We start from the raw sequence: 12,369 nt of genomic DNA on the forward strand, positions 1-12,369 counted from the left end.
GAGGAGCCACAGGTGCAGGGACACCCACACACTGAAGGTTCGGGGTGCAGTGGGAAGGGGGCTCGGATGTCGAGCTGGGGGGATGAGAAGGGGAGGAGCAGCCACTGCCTTTGGGGACTGCGTGGGGTAAAACCTCATGAAAGCCATGGGGTAACTTGGGATAAAGCAGTTTCGGGGGTTGGTCCCAGCATCAGGGGATGGGGGAGCCCTGGCACAGCGAGTTGGAGCTGGCAGAGGTGACAGCCTCTTGGGCTCCCTATGAGTCCTGAAACCTTTGGAATAATGACCAGGACAGGGCTATGGACATAGGGGACAGGGTGGTGAGACTGGGATTATGGGGGCACTCACTGGGCTGTTGATGGAGAGGGGGCAGGTAAAAGGGATTAATTTCCCCTTGTTTAAGGGCCGGAGCTACAAACGGTCTGATCAGAAGCCCAGTCCTGCTGCAGGGAACCTGCTGCATCAGGTCCCCACATCCCCGTCTCCACCCTCCCCATCTGGCCCCGGCTCTCCCCCTTCCTGCTCACCTTCCTCACAGTGACAAGCAGCCGGGGGACCTGTGACAGAGACCCAAGATTTGGGGCACCAGCGCCATCAGTGCATCCTCCTGGTGCTTCCCACAAGACACATCTGCCCCCTTTCCCTTATCTCCCCCCAGTTTTCCAGAGGCCAAGGCAGTTTTCCTCCTTCCCCTGCTCCTTCAGTCCCCTCCATCCCTCCCGCTGGGATGCTTGCAGGGCTGCAGGAAGCGTGGCTGCTTCTTTGCCATATAAGCAGCATGAAACAGGCAGAACAAACCCCGAAGAGCAGGAGCCATCACAAGCAGCTGTGTTAAATTAAAACCAAAACACCAAGAACCAGGGTTTTTTCTGCTTTTAAAGCTCCCACAGAGCATCTCGCGGTGCCCGGGGCCCATCACCCCCCATTCATCTGAACCTAGACCACAACTTGCCACCAGCCCAAACCAGAAAGCAAATAAAGATGTAATATAAAAGAGCAACATCACCAGGTAACTCGGGCTGTCGGGAAATGTGCAGTTTAAGCAACCCCCGGGTTTCTGTCTCAGTGCAGGCTTGCGGGGCTGTGTTTCTGATTTACTGTCCAGAGGGAAGTGGTGAATGTGCCACCTCCCTTTTCCAGAACTCTGGAATCAGGCAGTCCAAAACCCAAATCCAAATCAAGGGAAGAGCTCTGTGCCAAGGCCAAGGACCCAGGGGCTTTGGGATGCTCTGGGTGACCCCATGCCCAAGGATGCGGTCCCAACTCAGGGGACCCCCTACTACTGCAGGGATGCCCATGGTGAACAGCCCTGCACCCACCTTCTACAGCTGCTCCCTTTGCAAAATGCCCCAAATCCCTGCAGAGGAGCAAAGCGGAGCCGGGAAGCAAAGGGAGGATGTGCCCATCTGAGGGGATGCTTGTGGTCCCCGGGGCACAGCATCCCTGGGTGCTGCTGGTGCCAGGCTGCTCCCGCATGGGCACAGCCAAGGGCAGCCGCAGGTGCCCTCGTCCCTTCAGATGCCATTGTCCCAGCTCATGCCTGCGCTTTGTCCTCCCCAAACAATGGCTGGGGCGATGCCACCGCAGCCAGCACCCGGGAGGGAGGGGAAAGCCTGGGCACTGTGAGCACAAAGTGCAGGCAGCCTCTTTCCTTACAGCTGAGGCGCAGTGAAGAGCAGAACCCCCCATCCTGAACAGAGCTGAGGGCCAGGGGATGCTCTGTTAGGGTCAATCCAGAGCAGCCCCACTGCAGTGCACGGGGTCACTCCTAATGGGCACTGGGGGCAATCAGTCCCACAGCTGGGCTGTTGGTGAGATGGGGACAGGCTCTCACCGGAGGGGAGTATGGTCCTGATGCTCGTGGGGATCTTGAGGTGTCCAGCTTGGCCCCTGTGTCCTGGCAATGCCCTGGGGCTGTAGGGTAAAGGGACAGTGTGGCAGGGCGAGAGACCTGAGGGCTGGACTCCTGTGTCCCCAAGCTCCTCTCCCACCATCAATCCCTGCCAAAGGGCACCGAAGTTGTGGGGAGCCCCATGACAGGCACAGATTTATCTGCCTTTATCTCACCCCCATCAACCCCACACTGGTGCTTATCCTAAGGCTGGGTGCTGACAGGAGCCCCGTGGTCCATTGGCAGCGGGATGGAGCCCCTCAGCACCCCGGTCCTTGGCGCTGGCAGATGGTTTCTGTGGCTGGGAGGCAGGGGGATGCAGCGAGGGTCCCCTGTCCCTGCCGGGGCGCAGGTGCCTCCGCTCACACTGGGTGCACAAACTGGTAGACCAGGCGCTGGGAGATGTCGGGCTTCCGGATGATGCCTTTCTTGTAATACTGCCGGATGGAGCGGCTCAGTTTGTCGTAGTTCATGGCCGGGCGGTTCTTGCGGATGCCCCACAGCCGCGCCACTTGTGCCGAGTCCTCGATCTTGAAGATGCCTGAGAGAGAGACAGGGCCTGGGGGTTACAGCCTTGCCTGCACCCCCCCCCCCCCCCCCCAGACCCACCAGCACCCACTGTGGGGCCGCCGGAGCACTCACCCTTCTCCTTGTTGAGCCAGCGGATGAAGCGGCCGTAGTTGTTGGGTTTCAGCAGCAGCTCTTTGAGGAACTGCCAGAGGTGGATGGGTTGGCCAGCGCAGGATGAGTCCACCTCGCTGTCTGCCCAGGCAGCATCACCTCCTGCAGTGGAGAGGGATGGGGGAGATGAGGGAGGAGAGAAACGGCACTGCTCTGCACCATCCCAGGGACCTGCAGGGGTCCTCATATGGAAGACCCCAGCTCAATGCTCATCCATCTCCAGAGGCTGGGTCTGGAAGCGCCGCTTTCTCCTCCCCATCTCGGAGCTGGGAAAACAGCTCCGTCCTGCCCTGGCACAGCCCCACAGGGACTCACAGGGTGCAGGAGTCTTGTGGTCATTTCCCCTTGGCTGCACCTTGCAGGGGCTGCTGTGGGGCAGAGGGAGTGCAGCCGCATGGATGCTGCTGCAGCAGCTGCTCCCACACCAGGTAATGACGATTGAGCAGGGAGCAACCTCTCAAACACCCCCGATGCAGCAGTGAGGCCAATGGAGCTGAGCCCGCACAGAACTCACCGCAGTATCTCCCATCTCCCGGCCTGTCTTTTTCCTTCATCCAGGCAGCTGGAAGGCAGGAGCAGGCATCAGAGGAGCATCTCCCATTGCCAGCATCGCCCACCCTCGCGGTCCCCAGCACCCACCGGACTTCCAGATGTCGAGGTGTGCATGCAGGATGTCCCCACAGGTGGGTGAGCGCTGGCAGAACTGCTCCTCGGACATGGCACACAGGTCCTTTCCCGACAGCTCCTGGAAGGACTTCCCCATCTGCGGCAGCCGGTACTGATGCTCTGTCCATAGGATCCACTTCTGCACATTGCCGGGGCTCCAGTCCACGGGGTCTGAAGGCAGTGACACCCCAAGGAGGACCTCGGTGATGCCCAATGGCAGCAGTACCCCAGAGGACTCGGACCTGGGCTGTCCTGCTCCCTTTGCACCCAACCCTACCCCTAGCTCAGGTAATGCCAGCTGCCTCCAGGCTGTCACCAACCCCACACACTCCTCTGCCCATTCCTAATGTCCAGGGAAAATGGGATGGAGAAAAGGATAATTCAAGTCCTCACTACACACACATCCCCAAGATGCAGTTATGGGTTGCCTTTCAGGCTCACACCAATGCCCTGGGAGGGGAAGGGACCCCCAGCTCCAGAGAGGGTTGCTGTGTCCCTGCAGCTCCCTGGCTCTATGGCATGGCTCTGTCACGCTGTTACCCCACACTGGGCTCTGCACCCTGCACTTTAGCTCCTGCCCTGGCACATCCCTCCCTCGCTGCCCCCCACGGCTGTGGGGACACTGACCTGCAGCGATGTTGAGCAGCTTGCAGGCCGTCTCGATGTCCTTCAGCACTTCGCCCACCACCATGCTCTGTACCTGCTCCAGCGAGTGCTCCTCCAGGGGCAGGCTGGCCTGCAGGTCCCCCTCGGCGCCCAGCCCCAAGCCCTGGCTGTCAATGATGGGACATTGCTCCGGCTCCTTCTGCGCCTCCCCTTGCCCACCCTGGGCACTGCTTTGGGATGGCTCCCCCAGGTCCTTGGTGGTCCAGGCGATGTCCTCGGAGTAAATCATGTCGAAGTAGTGCAGGCACACAGCGGGCAGGGGCTGTTGAGGGGGTGTGGGGGGGCTCGGGCAGCCCCAGCTCCGGTTATGGGGGTCCCGTGGGGCAGTGTCCAGCCAGGCGAGGCGGCCGGGGGGCAGAGCGCTCAGCGCGGGGCTGGCGCTGCCCATTGCTGAGCTCAGCACCGGCTCCGACCCTGCTGGAGAGGAGGAGAGGAGAGGAGATGCTCAGCCCAGCACCGGCTCCTGCCCTCTGCCCAGCAGCCAGGCACAAAGGGAGGAACTAAGCCTGTTAGAGGGGAAAACGCATCCAAAGAGACCCACGGCTCCCTGCAAGCCCCTGGATGAATGCAGGCTCGGGATCAGCCATGGGGCTGTCCTGACGTGGGGAGGACACTGCAGCAGACAGCAGGGAGAGGCAGGTCCCAACCACCACGGGTTTAGGCTCTCTCCCTATGAATTCCACACTGGGGTGGCAGCAGTTCAGTCCCAGCCCCATGCCCTGTGCCTTGTAGGGGATCTGATGAGCTGCTTGGGCAGCCTGTGGGCAACGCAGGATGCCTAAAGCATACAGGCATGTTTCTGTGCATGGAAAGCACGACTCGCTGCTTTAACCTAAGGATGCCCCTGTGCAACAGTGCTCAAATCCAGCTCCCTGAGGCTGGGGACAGCCCCAGATGAGACCTTTGCTTTCATTCTCTTGCAAGAAAAACTACTCAAAATCAGCCTGTCCCCATCTGTCTCCAGCACACGGGAGTCCTGGAGGCCATGGAGGAGAGGATGAGCCTGCTGAATTTCCATAGCAACACCAGGGAACAGCTCCATCCACGGAGAAACTTCCCCACGAGATACCCCGAGGCTTTGGGAAGAGAAAGCGGGTGCCAGGGGAGAGGCTGGCCGTGGGCACAAGGGGTGTGCACAGCACCCAGCTCCCCCCGCCACCCAAACAGTTTCCCTGAGAGATGGCGCTGGCTTCCAAACCTCTCCTCGATTCGCTCTGGATTAAAGGAAGAGCTTTAGAAGATCAGCGCTAAATCCAGCCTCACGCTGCTCCCGGCACAAAAGGGAAGCGGTAACAGCTTGTGCGGCTCCAGGCCGGTGTACAGCACTGGGGCTCTCTGGGGAGAGGATGGGGGTCTTGTCCCCCGTGTCTGCGGGATGCTCTGGGGTCCTGGCGCATCCTTTGCCATGGAGCAGCAGGGCTGTGGAGCCACCCTGGGCACAGGGCGCGATGACGGCCCCGTTCCCATCCTCTCCCCATCCCGACTGGGACCCGAAGGACCCGATCCCTGGGGCCGAGCAGGCACCGCGCAGCAGCCGGTGCTGCACTCCCAGGGCGGGGGCCCTTGTTTGCCTTTGCCCCGCTGCGCACGCAGGCGGCCGGGCTGGGTGGGACCTTGTTTGCTCTGGAAGCCGCTTCCCTCTCCTCTCCCGTGGTGCAGTTCCCTGGAAAAGCAGAGGCAGGAGGGGCAGCCCCGGGGATGCTCCCAGCGAGCGCGGACCCGCATGGACCCGACAGAAACCCTCCCGTGCTGAACGAGGCTCTTTGGTCATGGCATCGGCCGTGGCAAGCGCTCTGTGGCTCTCACAGGCTGCCGATGGTGAGCAGGGGCTCTGCACCAGAGCTTCCCTGCAGCAAAGCCGAACCAGAGCAGCCTTGGGCTCATCCTGCTGCTCCGGGCAAGAGGGGAAGTGGTAACAGAATAGGTTCTTGCAACGCTTGCACCCTGCCATGGGCAGGATCTGACTCAGAGTGGCAGAGGAGCAGATCCCAAAGCAGGATGGAGCCATTGAGTACCCAAGAGGTTTCTCCATCCCCACAACAAAGCTCTGCCACTAAGGGCACAGCTGGGAGGGTCACAGAATCACAGAACCCCAAGGGTTGGAAGGGACCTCAAGAGATCATCGGGTCCTGCCATTCCTGAGCCCCAGAGGGCACAGCAAGAACAGCTCCAACAGGTTCCTTCCAAGCCAAAAGCCTGGGGCTGGGACAGGGCTCCTGCTCTCCCCAGGGGTTCAGGTCATGGCTCAGCTCCTCAGGGCCCCAGGGACTCAGCCCTATTCCAGGGAATGCTGAGGGAAGCAGCGGATGCCGCAGCGGAGGGGTCTGAGGATGAGGACAATGATCTCCTGTGTCATCCCCAGCTCTCCTGGCAAACACAACCCATTGCTCGGGGCAGTGACCCGGCACCGGTGAGGGAGCAGAGCTGGGATTAGCCCTTGGGAGCAAGAGGAATTGAATAAATAAGAAATGGGCCCAACCGCCACCCTCAAACAATGACCCCGTTAATGAGAATTAAATCCGCAGTTAAACAGGTTGTGCCACAGCCGAGATGGGGCAGGGCTGGCCCCCGGCACTCAGGATGCCTCCCAAGTCTCCAGGTGCTTCCAAAGCCCTTCCCAAGCAGCCGTTGGGTGGTGAGACAGGACCAGGCTCTGGGGTCACCTCCAGCTCCCACATTGAGGATGGGGACAGGGATGTGCTTTGCTGTCCGCAGAGGAACTGGGGACATGAGGGATGCAGAGCTGAAGCAGCGCCATGGACAGTGGGGTTTGCCTTTAACCCATCCCTTCAGCTCCGCCTGCCCCACATCCCTCAGCACAGCAAGGCAGGAGCAGACAGGGACCCCATGGACACAGGAATCCTCTCTTTGCCCAAGGAGGGGCTGCCATCTGGGTGCTTTGCCCCTGCTCTCTGGTCTGACTCAGCACCTCTTGCCCCAGCCACCTCCCTGGGCCCCAAGGAGGGCGATGCAAGCACCAAGGGGGACAGAGAGACAGACCCCATTGCCTCTGCCGGATGACTGCTGGCCAGCACAAGACATGAGGCCCACGTAAAGCAGGTGAAGGGACCTGGGGTCCCTGCATGAGCCAGGGCTGAATCAAGCACCTGGGTGCTCGGATGCTGCTGACAATTTGGGGTGCTGCCAGTGCATCCCATCCACCCACCAGCCTCATGGTGCTTGGCCAGGTCCAAACCACTCAGCCCCCTTTATCTCTGGGTAGAAGGAGGCCAAAATCTGCCCTCAGCCAGGGCAAGGGCTTGGATCTGTCACTGGCAATGACAGGACTGGGGTGAGGGCGAGCCCAGGGCTCACACTGGAGGTACCGCAGGAGGGATGCAGCCCATCCCATCCATCACCCCGCCATATCCAACACCACCGATGTCCCCCCAGCTCCTCCTGCCGTTACCTGCATGGATGCTGGCACGGGGACCAAGCGTCCCCACGGGTCCCCTCACCCTGGGTCAGGCTGCCCTCGCCATCGGTGCAGGGAGGAAAGCAGGAGCAAGGGGAGGAACGGGACAGGCCTGAGCGGAGCCCCAGTGCTCTGTGTCCCCAAGGGGAGCAGCAGAGCTTGGTGTCCCCATGCAGGGCCAGAAAGCTCCTATTTATAGCAGCACCTTCCTCCCCGCCAAGCTCCTGCCCATGAGAAAGCCCATATTGTGGGGGATTTGGCACCTGAGCGGCGTTTGTGTTTCACTAACCGAGCAGAACCACAAAAATCAGACCTAGAGCCAATGTGCCTTTAGCACGGAGACAAAAACACCCAGCAGAGAAGCAGTGCTGAGACCGTGCAGGTCTTGTAAAGGGGTTCAAAGCATAGAAACAACCCCTTGAGCTGCTCAGAACCTGCTATGGGCAAGGTACAGAGCACTGTACCCCGCCAGGCAGAGGGGCTTGCAGGATGCTCAGTGTCCCTGTGGGTACCGGGTGAGCTGGCCACAGGGGCTCTGGCTTCATTGCACCATTGCTGCCTGAGCAGGAGGGGGTTCCAATTGGCAATTCCCATTTCATTCCAGGCGATGCCATGCCAGGAAGCACCGGGAACCTCACGCTGGGGGGACAACCTGTTCCTATTCAGCCCTAATGGCACCTGGAGGCGCAGGGAGCTGCGGGTGGGGATGCTCCATGGGCTGACACCACATCCACACAGCCTTGGTGCCTAAAGGGCTGTAGGGCCCCCGGGAAGGGGGGAAGGTCTCAGTACAGCGCAGGGCTTACCTTGAGGCTCAGAAACCGCAGAGGTCCCAGCGCAGGGTGGGAAGAGCCATCCCCGTGGTGCTCCGCACACATGGCCCAAGGCAGGGCGCCCCAGCAGCACCCGGCCCTGCTCTGCACCGTCCCTGTGGCCCCACTGCAGGATGGGGACAGGGCACAGGGACAGGGACAGGGCACCCCGAGCGGCTCTGAGGGTGGTGGGGGGGTGAAGCCAGGCAAAGCATGCGAGGGGAAGCCGGCAGCGAACGCAAGGTGCTCAGCTCAGCAAATGCCTCCTTTGCCCATTATATCCAATTCCTTCCTTATTTACCTGAACAAACAAGCTGGGTGCTGGTATTTGAATAGCCTAAGCCAGGGTTAACCCTTAATGGGTGCATCAAGCTACCGGGCTCAGACCCAAATGGGCCCAAGGAGGGGAGTGGGGTCAATCTGGGCATCATTAACCCCTTCCCATCTTCATCTGGGACACCCACCCAAGATATGGGGACACATTAGGGGGCGAGACTGAAAGCTCCTCCTGCAGAGACCTATTGGATGCATTAGAGCCCCTGTCTGGACCCTGCCACATGACACCGCTCCCTCAGCACAGGCTGGACTAGTTCAGGGCCAGGAGCATCCCCTATGCAAGTGCAAGGGGGTTGTGATAGAGACGGCGAGTGAGGATGCTCAGGGCTGACAGGGAGAGCAGGAGCCCCTCACACCAACCCAACCACCCCTCACAGCAGGGATGCCCCAAGGGTACCCAAAGGGTCCAGGCTGCTGCTGCCTGGGAGCAGCACAAGGTACCAGGGGCATGGCCAGAATGAGCAGCGCTCCAGGCTTGGGTTGTCTCCACCGGAATAAGCAGGAACAAGCTGTTTTGACCAGGACAGACACCGAGCTGGTATTTATTGTTCCTCTTTAACACATGAAGAGAGCAAAGCAGCTCAGTCCCGTGCACGTAGCGCTGCCGAAACCAAACCCTCCCATGCCCTAAAACCCAACGTCAGACAAAACCCCATGGGCCACAAACACCCATGGTGCAAGCCGGGGTCAGACCCACGTCACCGTGTCCCTGCAGCCGTCACAGCCGGGCTCAGCACCACGCAACCCATCAGCACCATGTGCCGGGATGGAAAGAGCCCCGTCAGGAGGTGACCCCGGTGTCGCGGCTGCCCCGTGCATTGGCTTCGCGGCGCTATCGCCAGGACCAGCGGTTTCTGCCCCTTCTGAATTGCCTCAATGTTATCTTATCGGTGGGGAAAAAGTTGCCCCCGGATTCGGGCTCCTGCACCCGGGGGGAGCTTTTCTGCCCTGTTTTGGTAAACACGGCCAGGCCCAGAACACATGGCAGCGGTGGTGGTGGGGGGGATGTGGGTTGGGAGGACATGGGGGGCAGCAGCGGTGGGGAGGGAGCCCCGGGCTCTGCTATGGGGCAGGCACAGGAGATGGGGATGTGCCACAGCCAGGAGCAGGCCCAGCAGCCCGCTGCCCTCTGTGCTGCTCCTCACAGCAGCCACAGCACAGTCCCCCCGCATCCCTTGAGGGGTGATGCAGCCCTTGAGGGGCAATGCACCCCTTGAGGGGCAATACACCCCCTGGGGGGTGATGCAGCCCTTGAGGGGCGATGCACCCCTTGAGGGGCAATGCAGCCCTTGAGGGGCGATGCACCCCTTGAGGGGCGATGCACCCCTTGAGGGGCGATGCACCCCTCTGCTTCAGAGCAGGTACCGTGAGCACGATGCAGCTCTGCCTGCTCCTGCAGCCACTGCAAAGCTCCTGAGAGCCGCCAGGTCCCGGCCAGAGCCACTGCAGGGAGCTGGGGACAGCGGGCACCGTGCCCAATCCTGCTCCCATGTCCCAGCTCAGCATCCCCACACAGGAACCGGGGGTGGAAGCATCCCAGCACAGCTCCAGAGATGAGGCTGTAGCCCTCCAAGTGCAGGTACCTTTATCACAGCATAGAAACACAGGCATCTTGGCTGTGGAAACTTAAGGTACAGAGTGAAACCATGTGTAAACTACACACAAGCCATGGTAGGAAATCACTGTGGCCATCCCGCAGCAGCAGTTTGCTGAGCAGGTTACAGTTTGCACGGTGTCACAGTGTGAGCTGGATTTGCACCTCCTGCTGTGACATCACCTCCAGCTCTCCCTTGTGTATTAGGTTGCATTACTCAAACACCAAAACAACCACCCAAAGGAGGAGTGAGAGCGATCTGGGGATGCTGGGTGCAAGGAGGAGGTCACTGAGCAGAGGGGATGCGCTGGAAGTACCTGGTGCTGGGTCCCTGCTTTGGAGCATCCTGGACCCCTGTCATCCTGATCCGTCGGGAAGCCAAATTCACATCTGGGTCTGGAAAAGCTTTCCCTGCTCCTCTTATCAAGCAGCACCGGAGATTCCGATAAGGAAAAGAGATTAAAGGCAAACAACATTTGCTTTGCTGTGCTCGGGGAGAGCAGCAAAACCAGGCCCAAAAGTGAGAGCTCTGCTTCCCTCCCCAGAGCAGGTTTGGTGGCTGCAGCCGCCTGGCGTCACCGGCCATGCGATGCTCTCACCACTGCCTTTCGCAATCGGTGGCTCGGCACTTGCTTGCCTATGCAAACCAGGCAAAGACAGGTTGCGACACCCGAGAAACAACAAAAGAGGGGAAACAAAGTCTGGATGTTCTGCCCCGTGTGCGCAGCTTTCAACGCTTTCCCCTTGTCCTCCCTGACAACCCAATTCCGGTGCCTTTTGCCATGGCTGAAACCTCAAGGCTTGGGAACGCAGCCCAAGGGAAGGGATGGAGAAAGGAGTCGTGAATCAGCCTGGAAGAATCTCTCTGCCCGCTTGCCTGCAGCTAATCTCTGGCTCCATCACAAGAATAATAGATCAGCAGCCATGTAACAGATAATAAAACTATTGAAGGCGCTTGATGTCACTGCAGAAACCACAGAGACGACTTGAGCCCCATTTGTGTCCGACCTGAGTGATGTTTCCTGGTCCCCTGCAGCAGCAGCGTTTCCTCTGCTTTGGTTCCCACACAACACTTGAGCACAGCGGTGGTCTCCATGCAAAGCAAAGCCATAAGCTTGGGTCCCTCTGAGAGGCCTCATCCTGCATCCCGCATGTGTGCTTCTGGGTGATGCTCACAGAGGAGATGGATCCCGCTCCCAGGCTTTCCTGCAGCCCAATGAGAATGGAAATGGGGAAATGGTTGGAATGCCTTTAATGCATCCCCCAGCTCAGTCCTGCTCTGCAGCTGTAAACCCATAGGAGCCAGATCTGCAGTGCTCAGCAGCGTGATGAGGATGGATGCTCCCAGGCTGACACTGGACCAAGTATCCTTTAGGTTTCCACCTCTCCAACACCGTCGCCCCTGTCCTCATACCTGCAAGGGCTCTGGGGATGCTCCCTGCACTGGGCTGAGACCAAGCCTACAGATGACCAGTTTCCCTTTACTGGGAAAGCACCAGGACGCAGGGAATCCCTGCTAAAGGTGAAGGGAAGCCTGAGATCCACCACGCAGGAGGAAGGTCCCAGTGGGAAGAGGCGGCTGCTCACTCCCCTCCTGCCACCCATAACCCTTATTGCTCTTCACTCACTGTTTGCTGACAGCAATTTGCTTCCTCCCAGCTTGCACCAAGAGGGTTCATCACCCTCATGCTGCTTCAATGCACATACAGAGGGTCAGAGCCTGGAGCACACAGAGGACCGGGACCCAGAACTGGTCCCACTGCCCACAGGCTCCTCTTCCCCATAAAGGGCAGGAGGTGGGAACCAGCCACATTTCCTATCAGCTTTGCTCAGAGCCCACCCTCTGAGAGGTCCCCTCGCTTCTGCCCAGCTCACCAGTCAGCCCATGGCTCCTGCTCTCCAGGAAGCACTGGGAAGGCTGGGTTTTGCAGATGAGTTTTGGAGATGCTCTGGTGAGAGGTGTCAGTGCAGAGCAGCATCCTTCGGTCACAGTCCCACAGCTGGCGTGTCTGCGGTGATACCAAACTGGAGTGAACAGCAGGAAGCACAGCCTTGGCATCAACATGAGCTGCTCATGCTCCCCTCGTGCCCCCCCAAACCCAACCATAAGGGGGGTGTGAGCAGGCACCACCATGGGGAAAGGGAGGGAGATGCTGCTTGAGCATCACAGGACTGGGTACTTCCAGTGGGCATCGGCCAAGGCCTCCTCTACCCTTGGAAGGAACCCGGGAGGGGAATAGGTCCCTGCAGCCCTGAAGGTAATGAATGGGCCAGAGAGTGCAAGGGAAGGAGCTCAGAGGCATGCACA

General features: G+C 59.9%; 1 protein-coding gene across 1 annotated transcript; it reads right to left on the minus strand.

The window, feature by feature from the left end:
* Positions 1 to 2,103: 2,103 nt before the first annotated feature.
* SPDEF (SAM pointed domain containing ETS transcription factor) lies at positions 2,104 to 8,550 on the minus strand. Its single transcript, XM_061363176.1, has 6 exons — positions 8,126 to 8,550; positions 3,866 to 4,321; positions 3,212 to 3,409; positions 3,087 to 3,134; positions 2,534 to 2,674; positions 2,104 to 2,432 (listed from the first exon to the last, which is right to left on the minus strand). Exons 2-6 carry the CDS (start codon positions 4,290 to 4,292, stop codon positions 2,254 to 2,256), a joined length of 993 nt encoding a protein of 330 aa, XP_061219160.1. The 5' UTR covers positions 4,293 to 4,321; positions 8,126 to 8,550; the 3' UTR covers positions 2,104 to 2,253.
* Between the last annotated feature and the right edge of the window lie 3,819 nt (positions 8,551 to 12,369).

The sequence above is a fragment of the Neopsephotus bourkii genome, unplaced genomic scaffold (genome assembly GCF_033783945.1).
Source record: "Neopsephotus bourkii isolate Nb327-2 ecotype Australia unplaced genomic scaffold, CSIRO-AGI_Nbou_v1 NB_1139, whole genome shotgun sequence".
Lineage (NCBI taxonomy): Eukaryota > Metazoa > Chordata > Aves > Psittaciformes > Psittacidae > Neopsephotus > Neopsephotus bourkii.